General features: G+C 39.9%; 1 protein-coding gene across 1 annotated transcript; it reads left to right on the forward strand.

The window, feature by feature from the left end:
- Positions 1 to 9,101: 9,101 nt before the first annotated feature.
- Positions 9,102 to 15,077, forward strand: LOC121943067 (extracellular calcium-sensing receptor-like). The gene is made up of 11 exons (XM_042486444.1): positions 9,102 to 9,205; positions 9,352 to 9,643; positions 10,172 to 10,414; positions 10,547 to 10,642; positions 10,760 to 11,060; positions 11,161 to 11,333; positions 11,418 to 11,643; positions 11,773 to 11,898; positions 12,453 to 12,646; positions 12,851 to 13,129; positions 14,649 to 15,077. Exons 2-11 carry the CDS (start codon positions 9,386 to 9,388, stop codon positions 15,075 to 15,077), a joined length of 2,325 nt encoding a protein of 774 aa, XP_042342378.1. The 5' UTR covers positions 9,102 to 9,205; positions 9,352 to 9,385.
- The last annotated feature ends 2,143 nt before the right edge of the window (positions 15,078 to 17,220 follow it).

Consider the following 17,220-nt stretch of genomic DNA (forward strand, 5'->3'; position numbering starts at 1 on the left):
TGCTGTCTTTGTTAAAGGCCTGTGATAACCAACCATTTCTGATTTTTGAGAGGCTGAATTGGCTGTAAAAGGTTTTAATTGCTTTAATACTGCTACTCTTTTAGGCACTGGTATGAAAGAAAATAATTATTCTGTCCTATGCCATTTGAATGTCTCACCATTGAAGGTCTCTTGATTCAATACATAAATTAAGCGACTTCTTCTACTAAAAATCATGTTGCTTTTACTTACTGAGCACACAGGCAACAGGAGAAAATGGTGCACCTTTGAATGTCTTTTTTTGAGCCTTTTCAAGGATTTATGTATTTTAAATTAGTTATGCACTATGCATTACAAATGCTGTTATAACCACAAGCAATGCAGTAACCCTTACAGATTTACAGTAAAAATGCAACCTGTTAATATACGAAGAGAGAGGCTGAAATAACCACCTGTTCAAAGCATAAATTTAACAGTCATGTGTAGTAACTAATGAATCCTAGAAATAACAAGTTCACTTGATCTATCTCAGATAACACACAGGATATCTCTGTCACAAGGGCATAATGCGCTCCCTCCATAATTAATGTAAAACAGTGACATCCTGTGGTTAGTCATCATACCTGTGCCATTCAGCTTAGCCTGTGGGGACCGATTTAAGAGTAGCACAAACATTTGCTTACATCAAAAAGACAACATCCAGTCTATTTTAAGCATTACAGATTATTTTGTTCCTTCAAATAGCAAATATAAACAACATGCTCATTCCTGCATTGAATCTTATTTCTTCTTGGCTTTCTCTCAAGACATAGGTACTGACAGCTCATTGGAACCATTAATATTTTAGCAATCTGGAGAAAGCCATTCATGCTTTTTCTTCTCCTCACGTTTTGTTCAGGCTACAGCAGTGCACCTACCTTTTCCTTTCCAATCTCTCCCCCACAATAAAGGTGCATCAATCCCTCAAATCCCAATAAGTCAAGCTTTTATCTAAGACTTTTAGAAGTTTTATCAAGCCAGCAAACGGCTTTAATGAATCAAAACATTCATCTAGAAATCCAATCTTGAATGGGGGTATTGTACAGTTACAGAGACTGCCGCACTAAAGTAACCATCGATCCTCCGTTAGCAGCAGGCAGGTGAAAGATCAGTTTCATTACTTTTACATCTTAGTGCAGTCAGTGGCAGTGTAGACTGTGCAATTCTAATTACTGCTTCAAGTTCAGCACTGGCATGAAGGTCACAGCACTTAATTGGTTCGGCTGATTTAACACTTTTTATGTCACAATGGGAAATGCCATTTCTCTTTGACATGCAGAACTCTGCTGGGCTGCTTTAGGTTACAGGCTTCATTTTGATGCTCTTGTTAGGCCAAATAATCCATAAGCACAGCAGATCAGAGGCATCTTGCATCATTACAAACTGTTATATACAAAGACAGCTGCTTAAAATGATGAGTCACTCGTTAAGAATTACAATAAAGGCATAAACTACCAGATGTTTTTTGGGGAAATGGCTTTTTAAAGAGAGACGTGCGATCTTGGGCTGTTTTTAATGACTTGAACACAGACTTTTATACTTAAATCTTCTGACCTCTGGACTGGCTCATGTAGTTGCTATGTAGACAACAAATCACGTCACTGAAATTGTGGCTTTTGGGATCTGGATTTATTTTAAGGTTTCATTGATTTTTTTTTTTTTTTTAAATGCAGTTGGATCTGGCCTAAAGCTACTGTTATAACCAAGTTGAGGATTCCCTATGAGACAGAGAACAGCATCACGGTCACATGCAAGGGCCTTTCTGTGGCCCCAACAAGTGTAAGACCAAAATAGACTTGATTTTGCCCGAAAAACCCTTGGGCTTTGAACGACCTGCTGTAGCCCGGGTTACTGCATGACCATGTCTAATCTAATCATCACTGGTAGAGCTAACACTATTGCTGTTACCAATTTTGCTGCCACTGTTAAAACATGGAAACTTGAATAATTTTATAGCACAGATTTGTTAAGGTATACTATGCAGGATTGTCGGTCACTGTTATTAGATGCTCGTCAGCGACTGAAAGTAGAAGCCAACACCTTACTCCACTATTTTTTGCATTTTTTCAGCACTGTGTATCGACAGCTTCTTTTCCGCTCACTACGTTTACATGTACAGTCAAGTCAAGCTACAGTTATAGCTCGATCAGGCCATTTCATTGGACACCTGTCCTTGTCCCAGTACACAAGCACCTTGGAAGAATCGATTGATTGTCTGTCTCCGCCATGGTAGGTGGCTATATGCCCCCTTTCAGCTAGATGCTTTTGGACCTTTTTCCAGTTGGACTATTACATCACATACCAAACAATTTAGCAAGTATCAGCGGAGTTGCATGTTGAGTGGTGGATAGCTTTTTGGTGGTGTACATTTTGTACATATTCTGTGCTTTACGTTTGACCTTTGTCTTTTTTTTTCATCCCTTCTTCTTCTTCTTGTTTTGTTTTACGGCTTTCTTCACCAAATTTATTCTGTTTGACTTCTGGGTCAAAGCCCTACGTGGGGACTGCGAAGCAAAGAACACCTAGGCCAGCTCAGATCTGGTTGAGGCGTATACATGAAGGAGTAAATCGACCCCCAATCTTATGTGTGCTGGTCCAAATTCAAAAAAATTAGCTTTCAGTCGGACTTACATGTTTATATGTATTTTAAAAGTCCAGTTTTAGTCAGACTGTCACAAAAAACCCTGCTAACACCTGCTAACACTGTTGTGTAGCAGTTCAAAATGAGGATCCAAATGCAAAAAGAAGAACCAAACTAATCTTAAAACCAAAAAGGATGGGGTGCCTGTTGGCTCAGTGGATAAAGCGGCGCCCCATGTACAGAGGCTGTGTCCTTGCCACAGCGGCCGCAGGTTTGACTCCAGCCTCAGCCCTTTGCTGCATGTCTCCCTCTCTCTCTTTCTCTCCCTTTCATGCTCACACTGTCCTGTCAATTAAAGGCAATAAAAGCCCCCCAAAAAATCTTTTAAAAAACCCCAAAAAGGATGAAACAAGTAACACAGGAATGACCTCAAGGAACAAATCTAAAACTGAACATTAGAGACAAAGCAACGGAGCACAGAGCAATGCTATAAACACAGGGATGAACACAATGATGAACACAGCGATGAAAACAGACAAACTGACAAAGGACAAAGAGAAAGACACAGGTGTGTATATATATATTTACAGGGAGCTAATCAATACAACAATACACAGCTGGAGTATGCGGGCATGGGTAAAAGGAAGGACACAGTGATTGGCGAACAACAAGGGTGTGGCAGGGAAGGGAAGCAAACAAGACTAATACAGAACAGGTGTGCAGGAAAGACTCTGGGAACAGAGAAGGACTAATGAGACAGAGAGAAGAAAGGTGTGATAGAAAACAGGCAGGAAGTAAAACAAGAAGTAACACATGAGGAGCTTGACTTTCAAAGTAAAATGGAATATAAACTAAATGGATGAATACATCAAACAAAGAAAACCACAACACTTAACAAAAACCCAGAATTGTGACAAACATCTGGATTTTTAATGCCATGGGAAAGTGATTGGCATTCATACCCAGGTCAACTGACTGTGCAGTGATCACAGATAATTATCGCCTCTGGCTCAGATCGGCATTGATGGAAACACAACACCCTGGTGAATGTGTTAATTTTAGCCCCTGCAATGACATGCAGTCACTAATAACTGTCCATCCCCATATAAGCACCGCTAAAACATTTATCCAAGTTAGTCTGCACCAAATTTGAAAGAGGGACTGAAAAATTAAGTAATAAAGAGAAGAAACCACTGTAACATTTTGACAGACCTCAAGCCATATGCTTTCTAATGTTTATATGTTCTTTGGCCTGTCTGTGATTTTGTACGTATCTGCTGCAGAACTGTGTACAGTATACAGCTTTGCCCTACTGGCAAAGGGAAAGCAGTCAATAGCTTATTTTTAGCAGGTTTACCTATGTTTACGAAACCTGCATGCATGTGCTAACTTTGGTGGAAAAGCTTCTGCTTACGGTTTGGCACCTGGTTGCTACCTTTTAAGAATGCCCTGACCTCACCTGAGAACTGTGGGGGTCACATGCTCATAAGCTGCCCAAACACAGAAACTAAGATTAAAATAACAAATACAGGCAAAGGGCCGAGTCTCTGCATATAAATACACCTCCACACACTAAGAGAGGGTCATTAGTGATGATTAAGATGGATAACTTCTGTATGAGTCCATGCATTGTTGTTTTAGGAGTACATCTTCCAGTTTTTCAGTTTTCATGTTTAAAACAGCTGTTAGTGTGCACAGATTCCATGTATAATAATTCATTAATTGTTTTCACTACACCATGTCATTCTCTAAGCAGTGTGGATATAAACATGAAATCCAAATTGTAACACATAATGTTAATGTACCACACCTGGAAGACATCTTATTCAGCACCATGTGGCGTGCCTGCAAAATGTTCTATTTTGAGGACAGAGATGCCAAATTGAGGCTGGGAATGCCAGGGCAGGGTGTGTGTGTGTGTGTCTTGGTGAGTGGCAGTGAGAGGTACTGTTTGCTGTTGTTGAAGTAAACAGATTGAGCATGTTATCAGCCTAAAGACATAATTATTCTACCAGTTACAACCTGATGCATCTGACGTGTGTGTTAAATATGAGCTTCAGTGTGCATGTGTAAGAGTGAGAGTGACTTTAACATGTTTGCCTGCATTGGGCATGTGTGTGCAAGTGTTCATCACATGTGTTTCTACTAACCCCATCGCATTGCTGTGGTGCAGAAAGTTTCCATCTCAACCTCGTTACACTGTCGGGCTGATGTTTGCATCTGGTGCACATGTTCGACATGACACCACAGCATTATTTGGCCTGCGCAGCATCATAAGGCTTATACCTCTGGCTTACTGGAGAGTGGATGTGGCACAACCTGCAGTAACAACCAGACAATCTAATTCCCTGTTATTAAATGCAGACTTGAAAATGCTCTTTAAAGCTGACAACGCTATTATTACAGATTTGGAGGCTCAGTTGTAATGGCAAGTTATGAACTGACATGTCAAGCAAACAATAGTTGTTTGATTGCTTTGAGCTGGACTCCAAATGCTGAAATCTTAGAGGATGAGCTTAATTCGGCTTCCATCTTTGGCTCTGCAATATTCCAAAAGTAAAACAGTTCATCAAGGGATTACATTTGATAAAACAAATTATGAATAAATAGTCCCCCTAGGCCATCTATGCACATAACAATTAAAAGTGTTAAAGAAAGTGCAGCTCCCCACCTAATTTTCTCGCCGTTGTTTCTCTCTTTACATCCTGTGAGAGTGGGGAACTTTTCAGGAAAAAAAAAAGACAGACTTGTGGTAGCCATGGCAACGACATTGCCAGTCCTAACACTCAATATTTCTGATGCCCAACAGTGTGACATGAATACACAGAGGACGCAAATATGCGGACACACACACACACACACACACACACACACACACACACACACACACACTCAGGTAAATCCATCCCTCATTTTACTACCCTGTAGTTATGAAACACTGTCGTATTTCTACTTTATCTCAGAAAAGGCTCTGCTGAGTTGAGTGCAGCAGCCTCAGTACACAAAAACTGGAATGTATCACATCTGACATTGTTCATAGAAATTAGTGGGTTTTCTCATTATGACATCTACTCTAGTTAATGGATTTCAATCTGCAATGCCTAAAAGAGTTATAAATGACAATTTGATGCATTAATTCAAAGGGGAGGAAACCCCCAGAAAATGTCTTTATTTGATTAATCCATAACACGACAGACAGATATTCATAACAAAGGAAACTTCACAGCTAAACATCATTACCACTGAACCATGGAAGATATCCATAGCTCACTTTTATACCAGCCTTTCCACATCTGCGAAAACAGCTGACAGTATGTGTCTTAAAGAGAATTTATATCAAAATATAGAGATGAGCTTTTTGTCCCTACGTCCCCTGGAAAGAAGACTTCATTCTGTGATGAATTCAGTTTCTTCCTTGCACAGTTCTTTTCTGCCAAGAAAGAAAATTAAAACCCATTAGCAGTGAAGGGACTGAAAAAAAAAAAAAGTTTAGCAAGTAGGCATGTTAACATTTGCTAATTTGCACTAAACACAGAAAAAGTACAACTGAAGCTGATGGAAATGTCACTTTGACCTGGTGTTGGTGCTAAACAAAAAATTAAGGGATTACCCAAGGTAGAAAGAATTCACCCTGAGTGAGACAATAGTTTCTGTACCCATTTCATGGCAATCCATTTAGCTGTCAAAGGTTTGACAAAAATCAAAAGTGTCAGCCTTGTGGTAGAAACATAAATGTCATTTCCATGTCAGTCCATCTAATAGTTAAGATATATCGATAGCTTCACAGACTGACCTTTACCAGAGCCACATCTTTTGATGTGAAGGACACACCAACTGTATATTCCATACACTGATACAAATACATGCATATTATATTAATACTATACTAAGACGAAATTATGTACCCAAACAAACATGAAGACAAAGTAGACAACTGCTGTGCAGCCAAGGATCCATCCGATCATCAGCAGAAGAGGGAAGAGTTTGCGGGATGAAGCTGAGAGACAAATATAGAAATAATAGCAAAGTGTTTGTTGGGTGTGGAAAGATTTATTGCATGAAACTCTGGATCTTTCTTTGCCTCATATTTAGTGGGTGGGATGTGGGTTTCTTACCTCTCTCGGACATGGCACCTCTCTCTGCTCTAATCTCTTTGTTGTGATAGGTGCAACGCCAGACTCCATGCTGTGATGAGTTGACGCTGGCATCCGGCAGGGAAGAGTGGAACAAATCTGGTGGACTTGGATTTAAATCCATCCTTAGCCCTTCTACGGTCCTAATCTAACTTGAGCCTGTTCACTTCTCTCAACATTCACAAAAAGCATTATTTTAATGACAGAAATATACTTTTTTTTCTCATCTTTTGGAGGTGAGGCCATTCTCGTCACATACTTTTCTCTGTGGACCTGGTCCCAGCTGTGCTGGGCCCTGTGCTCCTCTTCCTGTATTCCCCTGGAGAAACTGATGCAGCTGGGGCTGAAAACTTTGTCTCAAAGGGTTTACTGGGTCTTATTCAGTTAGGTCAATACTATGGGTCTATATCAGTACAGAAACAAAAAGGTACAACAGGATCTGATTAAAATTTTTATGTTTAAAGTTTTATTAGGGCAATGCTAAAATGTCTTGTGTAAATGTAACTTGTCTTTATTTAAGACATGTCTTTTCTAGGCTACTTATTGGAGTGGGAACCATGTGCAAGCTATAAATTAACAGTTGACTTCTTCTCATTCCAATGCCTCTAGATGGGAAGGCACTTCTTGTTCTGTACAAGAGAACAGTTCAAGTATAGTAATGTTAAGATAAGGAATGCACAATAATATTGGCACGTCATCAGTATCAGCAGATAGTGGTTTTAAAATGAAATAAAAATTGTCCAACAACCGAGATATTTTTATATATAGACTGACGCTAGCTAGTGAGCACGCTAGCAGATATCTCTGCAACACAATGCATCGACCTTTTGACAAAACATCAAAGAATTTACTTCTTCACATTCTGATGATAATATAGGTTCATGTTTTAATGTTTTAAACAAAAATTCAGGCCGTGTCTTTGCACATTTACACATTTAAAGGCAAGGGCAACAGAGGGCAGAGGACAGGAAAGTAATTACTGAAGACTCTTCCAGAACCAACAAAGTCTGAGGAAGGAAGAGAGCGATCAGGTGGTCTACAAAGTGGAGGACGCAGGAAGAATGAGTGGACAGGAAGAAAGAGAGAACTGAGAGAAGAGGGCTCTCATGGCATAATTGGATGAACACTTGTCACTGACAGAGCCTGCTCCTGAAAATGACAGCTCTCTCTTTCTCCCTCTAACCCCTCTCATCTTGTATAGGCCACTTAAATCTATCCCTGCTGCTAATTGAACATCTACACAAGCATGCTCATATAGCCCCTCATTAGTTTGGTGAGGTTCAAGAGACATAGGGTGAAATTGATTGCATGATTCCACTGAATCGCCCAACCTCTGCTATAACTGGAGAGTGTGGTCACTCAGGAGGTTTGTATGATCTTTCAGAATAATGGCATTAATGAAAGAAAAGCTGTATCTTATTCAAAAAAGTACAGTGTCATCATGTTAAGCTAGATGGATACTCAGGAAGCGCAGTCTTCTGCAAAAGCCAAATGCCATATCTTGCAATGTGAAAAATAATAAATGAAGCTGCTCTGTGATTCAGGTGTGCTTCAAAATATAGTAACTTTTTCCTCAGCCAGTGTTACACCTGTCCTCCATGTTTCATGAAAATCAGGCCTTTTTTTCTGTTGTCCTGCTGACAAACAGACAAACAGAACTGCAAACATAACCTTCTTGGCGGAGGTAATCAGAGAAAGTACAATTGCATCATCTATTTTGAAACTGTTGTCTTGGGCCATCTGAATGAACACACCAGGGTTTTGCTCCATTATGGTGTTAGCTCCAAATTACTGTACCCTGTATCCTCTCCCTTCAATAACAAACTAATTTTCTCCTCCTGCTCAGACACAATCTGATCCGCCTCCCATGTGGCAATGATTTCTGTATATCAAATGCATCGTCCTCCACTTTCTTCCTTCGGTGTGGCGAGAAATAACTTGCTACCACTGATGCTTGAAGTAAGCATCCATCCCTTGTTACTGAGTTCTGGTATTGGTTTGTGTTTTAACAGAAAATAGAATAAGACAGTTAATTTGTAGTATGACTTTTGGATTGGCCTTTGTTTCATCAACAACAGAAAGAGCATTTGATATAAAGGTCACAAACTCTCCAAAGGACATTGTGATTTTTGGCTCTAAATACATTCATCACTTGTATCTGGCTTTATTAACATGCTATGTCTCTTGTGTTACCTAATGAATGTTGTTTATACTTTGTCCTTCATTTGGATTTCCCTCGCTGCTCTCCTATCTACCAAGTGATGCATATCTGTGTGCTGCTCCTCTGCTGCCTCGCTGGGATTATCCATGGGGTTTATGGTGGGGAGCCGTGCCAGCTGATGGTAAATTCCATTTCAGGTAGCGTTTATCAGGCAGGAGATGTAGTGATTGGGGGTCTGTTCCCTGTTCACGTGAAGGCACCGCAGCCTGAGCTGGATTTTCGGATTGAAAAGGTTAATGCCTCCTGTGAAATGTAAGATTTTGAAGAATTCAATATTTTCTTATGTTGAACATGTTCAGCTGAACTAAGTCTGTGCTTAATACACTCTTTTATCATGTGTCTTGATTTCTGATGCTCATCTCTTTTGCTGTTATTTTCCTGTTTCTCCCCTGCTGCAGTTTTAACCAGCGAGCTTATCGCTGGCTTCAGGCTATGATCTTTGCAGTGGAGGAAATTAACAATAACCCAGACCTCCTACCCAACTTCACCCTCGGCTATCTGGCAGCTGATACTTGCCTCGCAGAGAGCACTACTCTGTTAGCAGCCATGGCTATGGTAACTGGACAGGAAGTTCATTTGGCAAACTCAGAATGTGGATCTGTGCCTACAGTGCCTGTTATTGTTGGCGATGCACGCACTTCAGCTTCCATTGTTGTGGCAAACACTCTTGGGGTGTTTGATGTACCCATGGTGAGGATGTGTTGCGAACATAATGATGATTCATGTGGTTGTTAGTTTTGTTGCAAATTATTTCTAATACCGTATCACAGTGCCATATGTCTCTATTCTCTTCTTGGACATTTGTGTTTGGGCTGCAAAGTGCTGCCTGGAAGAAGCTCATTGATTCAAACCCCAATAGGTCTATTTTTGGCTATCTGTTTTCAGTTTCCACGTTCTCTCTGTGTTAACATCTGTCTCTTATGGTTGCTCCTGTTGTCTTCCAAATCAGAGACATACATATTTGGTATTAGACATGTTTCCACAATAACCTTTGACAAAAGGAAAAGCTTTAAAAAATAGAGCTGATTCTTAGGCACTCCTTGACAGCTCCTTACTGCTCATAGACGGGGAGATGGGATCAAATGCAGAGGATTACATTTATTTCTGGTACTACTTGAATATGAGTTAACTCCTTTTTCTTTTTTTATATACTCATTGTCTTTCACTGAACAAATATTTCTTGTCTGTCTGTCAAAAAAACACTCTTGTTCTTCACAGGTGAGCTACTTAGCCTCCTGTATGTGTTTGAGTGATAAGAGGAGGTACCCGCTGTTCTTCCGCACAATGCCCAGTGATGCTGCACAAGCTTGGGCCATGGCTGAACTGCTGCAACTCATGGGTTGGACTTGGGTGGGGTTGGTGTCTGCGGATGATGATTATGGCAGATTTGGGATTCAAATGTTAATGGAAGCACTCGAGGGAACTGAAGTGTGTGTTGATTACCATGAAGTGATTCCAAAGGTACTGTAATGCCACATTTTGAAAGTGTCACTATATATTTCCCATCCTCCTGTCTCATTCCCTCCCTTACAATAATGTCTCATTTCTACAGCTCTCACTTTGATTTTTAATACCTGTCATTTTCATTCCAAGAACTACCCAAAGATGAAAATGCAAAGGATTGTTGAAACCATCCAGAAATCAACTGCCAGAGCTGTGGTGACATTTCTTATAGATCAGGATGCCAAGGTAATGTAGTCATGATTTAGGCTTTCATTTTCACATCATTTAGGCATAGTACAAATATTATGAAGACTAGATGCATCCACTGAGGTACTCAGAATCTGTTTCTGTTCTTTTTGCTAGGCTTTGTTTGAGGAAGTAGTCCTTCAGAACGTAACAGATAAGCAATGGATTGCAAATGAAGCTTGGATTACATATAGTATTGTCTCCACCCCTCGCAACATCCCCTCGTTGGCTGGGACTATAGGATTTGCTATGCGGAAGGCTGATATCCCTGGAGTGGGAGCCTTTCTTACTCGCTTAAATCCAAGCCTGAGTTCACCTGATTCTGACCCTTTCATAAAGGAACTCTGGGAAGCACTGTTTGGATGCTCTCTTAGTGCTGCCCATGGGGGGACAATGTGTTCAGGCTCAGAGGTCATAGGTGATCGTTTAACACATTTCTTGAAATATTTTTAATAGTCTTTTAAATTTAAACCTAGTGGTTTATTGGATTATCTTTCTCTGTGTTGAGTGACTTCCAGGTGTTGGGGAGAGTTTGTACACAGATGTGTCCCAGCCAAGAATCACTTACAATGTCTACAAGGCTGTGTACGCTATCGCTCATGCAATAAAAGATATGCTGGCCTGTGAACCTGGAAGAGGTCCCTTCCTGCAGGGCCGGTGTCCTGATGTCCGGAGGCTGCAGCCTGTACAAGTAGATAAAATTCTACTATCTTTAGATGCCAATAATGTTATCATTTTCAGAGGTAACATGAACCACCCTTTTTTTCTTTCTCAGATAGCCCACTATCTACGAGAAGTGAACTTCACAACACCTTTAAAGGAATGGATGAACTTTGATGAGAACGGAGACCCGCCTGCCTCATACGATATCATCAACTGGCATGTGACACCTCAGGGAACAATAGAGTTTGTCAATGTTGGCCATTTTGTGTCATCCCAAGGGTCAGATGGCCAGTTTCACATTGACATGGACAGAGTGGTGTGGGGAGAAAGCAACAAACATAAGTTGTGTATTTTTGCTGCTTTTTCCCACTATAAGTCTCTCTTTTAACCACTCACAAACTGTCTTAGTTTCTGAATGCTCAGAAAATGATGAAATATTTCTATAACATTACTGATTATGTGATTCTAGGTGCCTGTGTCTGTGTGTAGCAGTCCGTGTCCTCCTGGTACGAGGAAAGCTGTGCAGAGAGGGAGACCTGTGTGCTGCTTTGACTGTCTGCCCTGTGCAGAGGGAGAAATTAGCAACCAAACAGGTGCTTTTTTTGTCTTCATTTATTTGTTTGAACAAAAAGACATTAGTTATCGAACATGTGTTTTTTTCGGTCTGCATTTAAGCAATCAGTGGGGCTGCCAAGCACTTACACAAGATTATTTAACTCTTACTCATCAACTCAGGAATCTGAGGTTAAGGTAAATAAAAGCTGTGACTTAATACTCAACTCTTATGTACCACTTAACATTAAATAGAAGAGAATCTTGTTGGAAAGTCAATCAAATGATGCATAGAGACACAACATGATGATAAGGAGACACAAAACAACCACATAGAGTCGTAAATGAGTTGCAAGACAAATTAACATCTACAGAGAAACATGAACTAGTCACAAAGAGATGCAAAAAAATACAAAAGTTATGGAAAACAACCAAAAGGACACTCAAAACAAATATCAAAAGATGCAAAAGAGAAGTGGAAGGCCTTTTATATGTCTATGCCAAGGGTCCCACCTTCTGAAAATCTGTTTATACTCAATATTTATCTGTGAAAAACAATAATAACACATCTGCTTTCTCTCTTTGTCTTCCTTAGGATCACTGGAGTGCATACGGTGTCCTAATCGCTTCTGGTCCAGCTCAAACCGAACAGTGTGTGTTCGCCAGCAGGTGGATTTCCTTTCTTACAATGACACCATGGGAATTGTCCTCACAGTCATCTCAGCTATCGGGGCAGCACTGACAGCTGCCACATTTGCCACCTTCCTCTACCACCGACACACGCCTTTGGTAAAGTATAGCACCATCCCTCATGATGCCAAACTGCATTTTAAAGTATTACATTGCAGTTTCATCATACTGAGAGATAATGCTGTAATGATTTTGCAGTCTCCTGAACCATTAACATCATAATAAAAAAAGAAACCATGTCCAATACCATGCTGTAATTTATCTCTGGTCCTCCTTACATTGAAATCCCTCCCCTGCCTTAAGGTGCGAGCCAACAACTCAGAAGTGAGCTTCATGCTCCTGCTGTCACTCAAGTTGTGCTTCTTATGTTCACTGGCTTTCATTGGAGAACCAGTGGCTTGGTCCTGCAAGTTGAGACACACGCTTTTTGGAATCAGCTTTGTGCTATGTATCTCCTGTCTGCTGAGCCGCACCGTGGTGGTCCTGGTGGCCTTTCGTTCCACGCTGCCAGGTGAGAACCTGATGCGTTATGTGGGTCCTGCTCAGCAGCGGTTTGGCATCTCCATCTGCACCCTTTTACAGGTAATTCTGTGTTTAACCTTTTGAAAGCAACATCACTTTTTGTTTGCTGCTTTCAAATGCTTTTCAGAGGAATTTAAACCTTTGAACTCTGACACATAACATGGGGGAAATGGCAATGAGCAACTTGGTAATAAGTATTCCACAAAAGGCAAGAAATTAGTATTTTGAGTTTTAGTATTATAGTTATGATTTTTTTTTAAAAGACTAGGGAAAAATTTGTAGGAAAAAAAAAGAAAAAAAAAGCTAGGAGAAAACTGTTTTATATACATACACACAAACACACACACACACACACACACACACACACACACACACACACACATATATATATAATTATCAGAATTACATACTAAAAACTTATGTTACAAATATTATTATATATATTTTTAGAACTTTCCCTGTTCGTTCTCTTAACTTTCTTTGGGCTTTTGGACCTGCACTTCTGTAGTCGTTCAACCACTCAAACTGCTTTCACACTGCAAGTCACATACAACCATTTGCACACACATTCACCTCAGTTTTTGAAACATTTCACATGCATGCATACACTGACAAAACAGCCTTTGGGAGCAATTCAGAGTTCAGTATCTTGTTCAAGGATACTTTGACATGTTGACTGGAAGGGCCAGGGACTGAAATGCAACCTTCTGATTAATGAATAACCCTAAACACAGCCACTCCTTGTGTGTGTGAACTGGTGAACGTGGCAAGAATTAAACAGAAGATCTTCACACTGTATTGAAGGCTCACAGTAATTTTTAATCGTGCAACATTTCGATCTAACAGAGATCTTCGTCAGGCACTTTCAAACCATCATCACAAAGCAGAGCAAGCAATATAAAGACACAAACACATCAATCTACCAGGTGATTGCAATCTGCTTGATTGAGAGACAGTTATTCTCAGGTTTAAACAATTAGGTCAATCAGATCAGAGCTGGCTGGCACTCTTTGACACTCCTACAGAACATAACATGTGTCCATGACATACATGGGGAACATAACATGTGTCCATGAAACACAAACCAAAAACAAAAATACTCCACATAAAGTATAGTATTGCTCTGCCTCAGACAATGATTTGAAAATTCCTGACAAAGATTTCTGTTACATTGCACAATTAAAACTTACTGGAAGCTTTTAAAACAGTGTACAGATCCTCTATTTGATTCTTTCTTTTTTTTTTGATCCAGCACCTGTAAAAGTTTTTTGGACTTGCATGCCCTCCACCCTGCTTGAATTCATGACATGTAGTGTAAAAGTGCTTTGAGTAATCCACTCACTAAGGCACTGTGCAAGTCCATTCATCATGTTATTCATGAGGGACTTATGTGTGACACATACATATATGTCTATTTTTTCACACACACCTCCATATGAGGACAAGGTCAGTTATACAAATAGAGATTCCGTGTCTTGTTCTAGATCCTGCAGGTTGCAAACTGCTTATATGTCCTAATATGCCTGAATTCTCATTTTCTTTGTATTCTAAACAAATCTGCCCAAACTTATTTTCCCAGGTGTTGATCTGTGTGCTGTGGCTGACCCTGGCTCCTCCTCAGCCTGCAGAAAGAGACATTGTGGACCACTGGGGACCCAAGATCATTCTTGAATGTGCGATGGGCTCTGTGGTGGGCTTCTCATTGGTTCTAGGCTACATTGGCCTGCTGGCCTGTCTCAGCCTCCTCTTGGCCTTTCTAGCAAGGAAACTCCCTGATAACTTTAATGAGGCCAAACTGATCACCTTCAGCATGCTGATCTTCTGTGCTGTCTGGGTGGCCTTTGTGCCCGCCTACATTAGCTCTCCAGGGAAGTACACTGTTGCAGTGGAGATTTTTGCCATCCTGGCCTCAAGTTATGGCCTTCTATTCTGTATCTTTGCCCCAAAGTGTTTTATCATACTTCTGAGGCCTGAGAAAAACACTAAAAAACAACTGATGGCAAGATAGTGGGGAATACCAGTGGCTCAGAGTCAATAGATAAAGGCATAAAAGACTTCAAATGAAAATAAAAACTGAATTGGCATCAAGTTTGGAATGCTGTATCGTGTCTATTATAAAATCCACAACAACAGAAACAAAAGAAGGAAAGATGCAATGAATAAATAAATATTATTGAAATTAATAATATTCAATGTCATTTATATTCAAATATTGTCACTTTTTTCTGTGCTCATTTTATCTGTACATAACTATCTAAGCTATTAAATGTTGCTGCTGAATGAGCTGCAGCCAAATATCTGCATAAACAGAAATAAACATATCATCATACTATCATCTCATGAGCTGGTGTGATGCCACCCTGACAGCCCATCAAAGACATTCACTCATCAAACAGTGAGTGTACGAGTGTTTGTGTTGCACACTGTGATAATTGTTTGCTCTCACAGATATTATTCCTTGTGAGAAACTCTGCATCGCTGTCTCTCCATTGCACTCTGTCAACACATTTCTTATCTGTCCTCCCTTTTTAGAACATCATAGATCTGGCGCCTAATTAGATTAGCATAGTGACTCATACGATATCAAAAAAAGCCATCGTCACTATGGCTACTTCAATTTCGGGGGAATTTTAAGACTTTCATATAATTCCCTGCCCTGTATAACGTAGAAAGCCACATGGGCACCAGTGAATGGTGCTATTGTGGCAAAGACCATTAGTTTCAGCCCAGTTTCAATAGAGCCCATCTATTCTGTGATACTGGCCCTCGCTACATAATGGGTAAAAGAAAATTGGAGAAAAGCTACCTGAAAGAGTGGGTTTCAAAAGAAAAAAAAAATACAGAAAGCTAGGCTTCTGGTGAAAGAGATGCCATCATCATGAAAATACCTTTTAGGCCGTGGTATAAATCTGCGCAAGACATAATTCACTCACTCAACACTGCGCCATTACATAATGATTATGCAAAGTCACTGATATGGTCATTTCCTCACCTAACTCTCTGCAGTGCTGCATAATGTACGTTGTACGTAGGCCGTTTTAACAAACTTGAGTTTCTCGCCAGTTAATCTGCAAGGTATCCCGGTTTTGACTCATGTTTGAGCTACTGACTGAAATACTCACACAAGACAGAGAAAAGTTGAAGAGGTTAATCTGAAATTACTAAAATGGCAGGTGAAGTCCTTCCAACTCAGTCCTCTCCTTGTCCACCACTTCTGACTTGATGTCCTATGCCTATTTCAAATATTACACATTATTGCAAGCTATAACACCTGCATAACAAAGCAAAAGACATAATGTAATCCAAACCTATGCAGATTTAATATCATTTTACATGTTTCACCAAACATTTGCATGTCTTGTCATATTTTTGAGACCTTTCCCCTTGTTTGATTGACTCATTTTCAGTATTTATGACTGATGAATCAGAAATCCAGGCAAGAGACATCTGACATCATCATACCCCTGCCGGCTATGTTTGCTTTAAAACTCAAAAATAAAACTGATGCTTGTCAAACTGAAACTGACACATAATGCTAGTTTTGCAATTGTGATTTATCCCCTGAATTGTTGATTTTAGTTTCAAACACTTCAAGATTAGGTGGGAGGAAAAAGGTCTCAAATAGTTGTCAAGTACAAGTCAAGTGGATTGTCAATAGCACTAACTGAAAGATGGTTAATAGAATATTTGCTGAACCACTCTACAAACAGCTTCCCCCAAACTGAATATTAACTTAAGTGACACTTCTCTTCACCCCAAGATATCGTATCACAACTTCATGTTCATGACGCAGCGTATTACTTATCTAATCTCTGTCTTTGATGAGGTAAACCCCCATGTATCCAAACATCTGGTCAGCATTTGTCAAGTGAAAAAAACTCACTGATGACAAGTCATGTCCTCATTACATTTCACAGTTAGTTTCTCTCCTGTGTTTACATCTATGCTTTCATCAAACCCATGTTATCACCTACCTCAATTATTTTTTATCAAAATTTCCAGGAATGAATTTCTGAGAATTCTGTACGTATTCTCCACACTCACTCACGTTTTAATATATTTTTTCACAGCCGTGCACATTTCATTTTAAGTCTGTGTGCCTGTAATTTGAATGCACATTCATTTTATTGAAGAAATTGTCACACAGTATC

Source organism: Plectropomus leopardus, chromosome 5, assembly GCF_008729295.1.
Source record: "Plectropomus leopardus isolate mb chromosome 5, YSFRI_Pleo_2.0, whole genome shotgun sequence".
NCBI lineage: Eukaryota > Metazoa > Chordata > Actinopteri > Perciformes > Serranidae > Plectropomus > Plectropomus leopardus.

Coding starts and splice junctions, on each gene's coding strand:
- LOC121943067 (XM_042486444.1), top strand. CDS start 9,386: ATGATCTTTGCAGTGGAGGAAATTAACAATAACCCAGACCTCCTACCC. Junction 10,643..10,759: donor TTATAGATCAGGATGCCAAG/GTAATGTAGTCA, acceptor TCTTTTTGCTAG/GCTTTGTTTGAGGAAGTAGT. Junction 12,647..12,850: donor ACCACCGACACACGCCTTTG/GTAAAGTATAGC, acceptor CCCTGCCTTAAG/GTGCGAGCCAACAACTCAGA.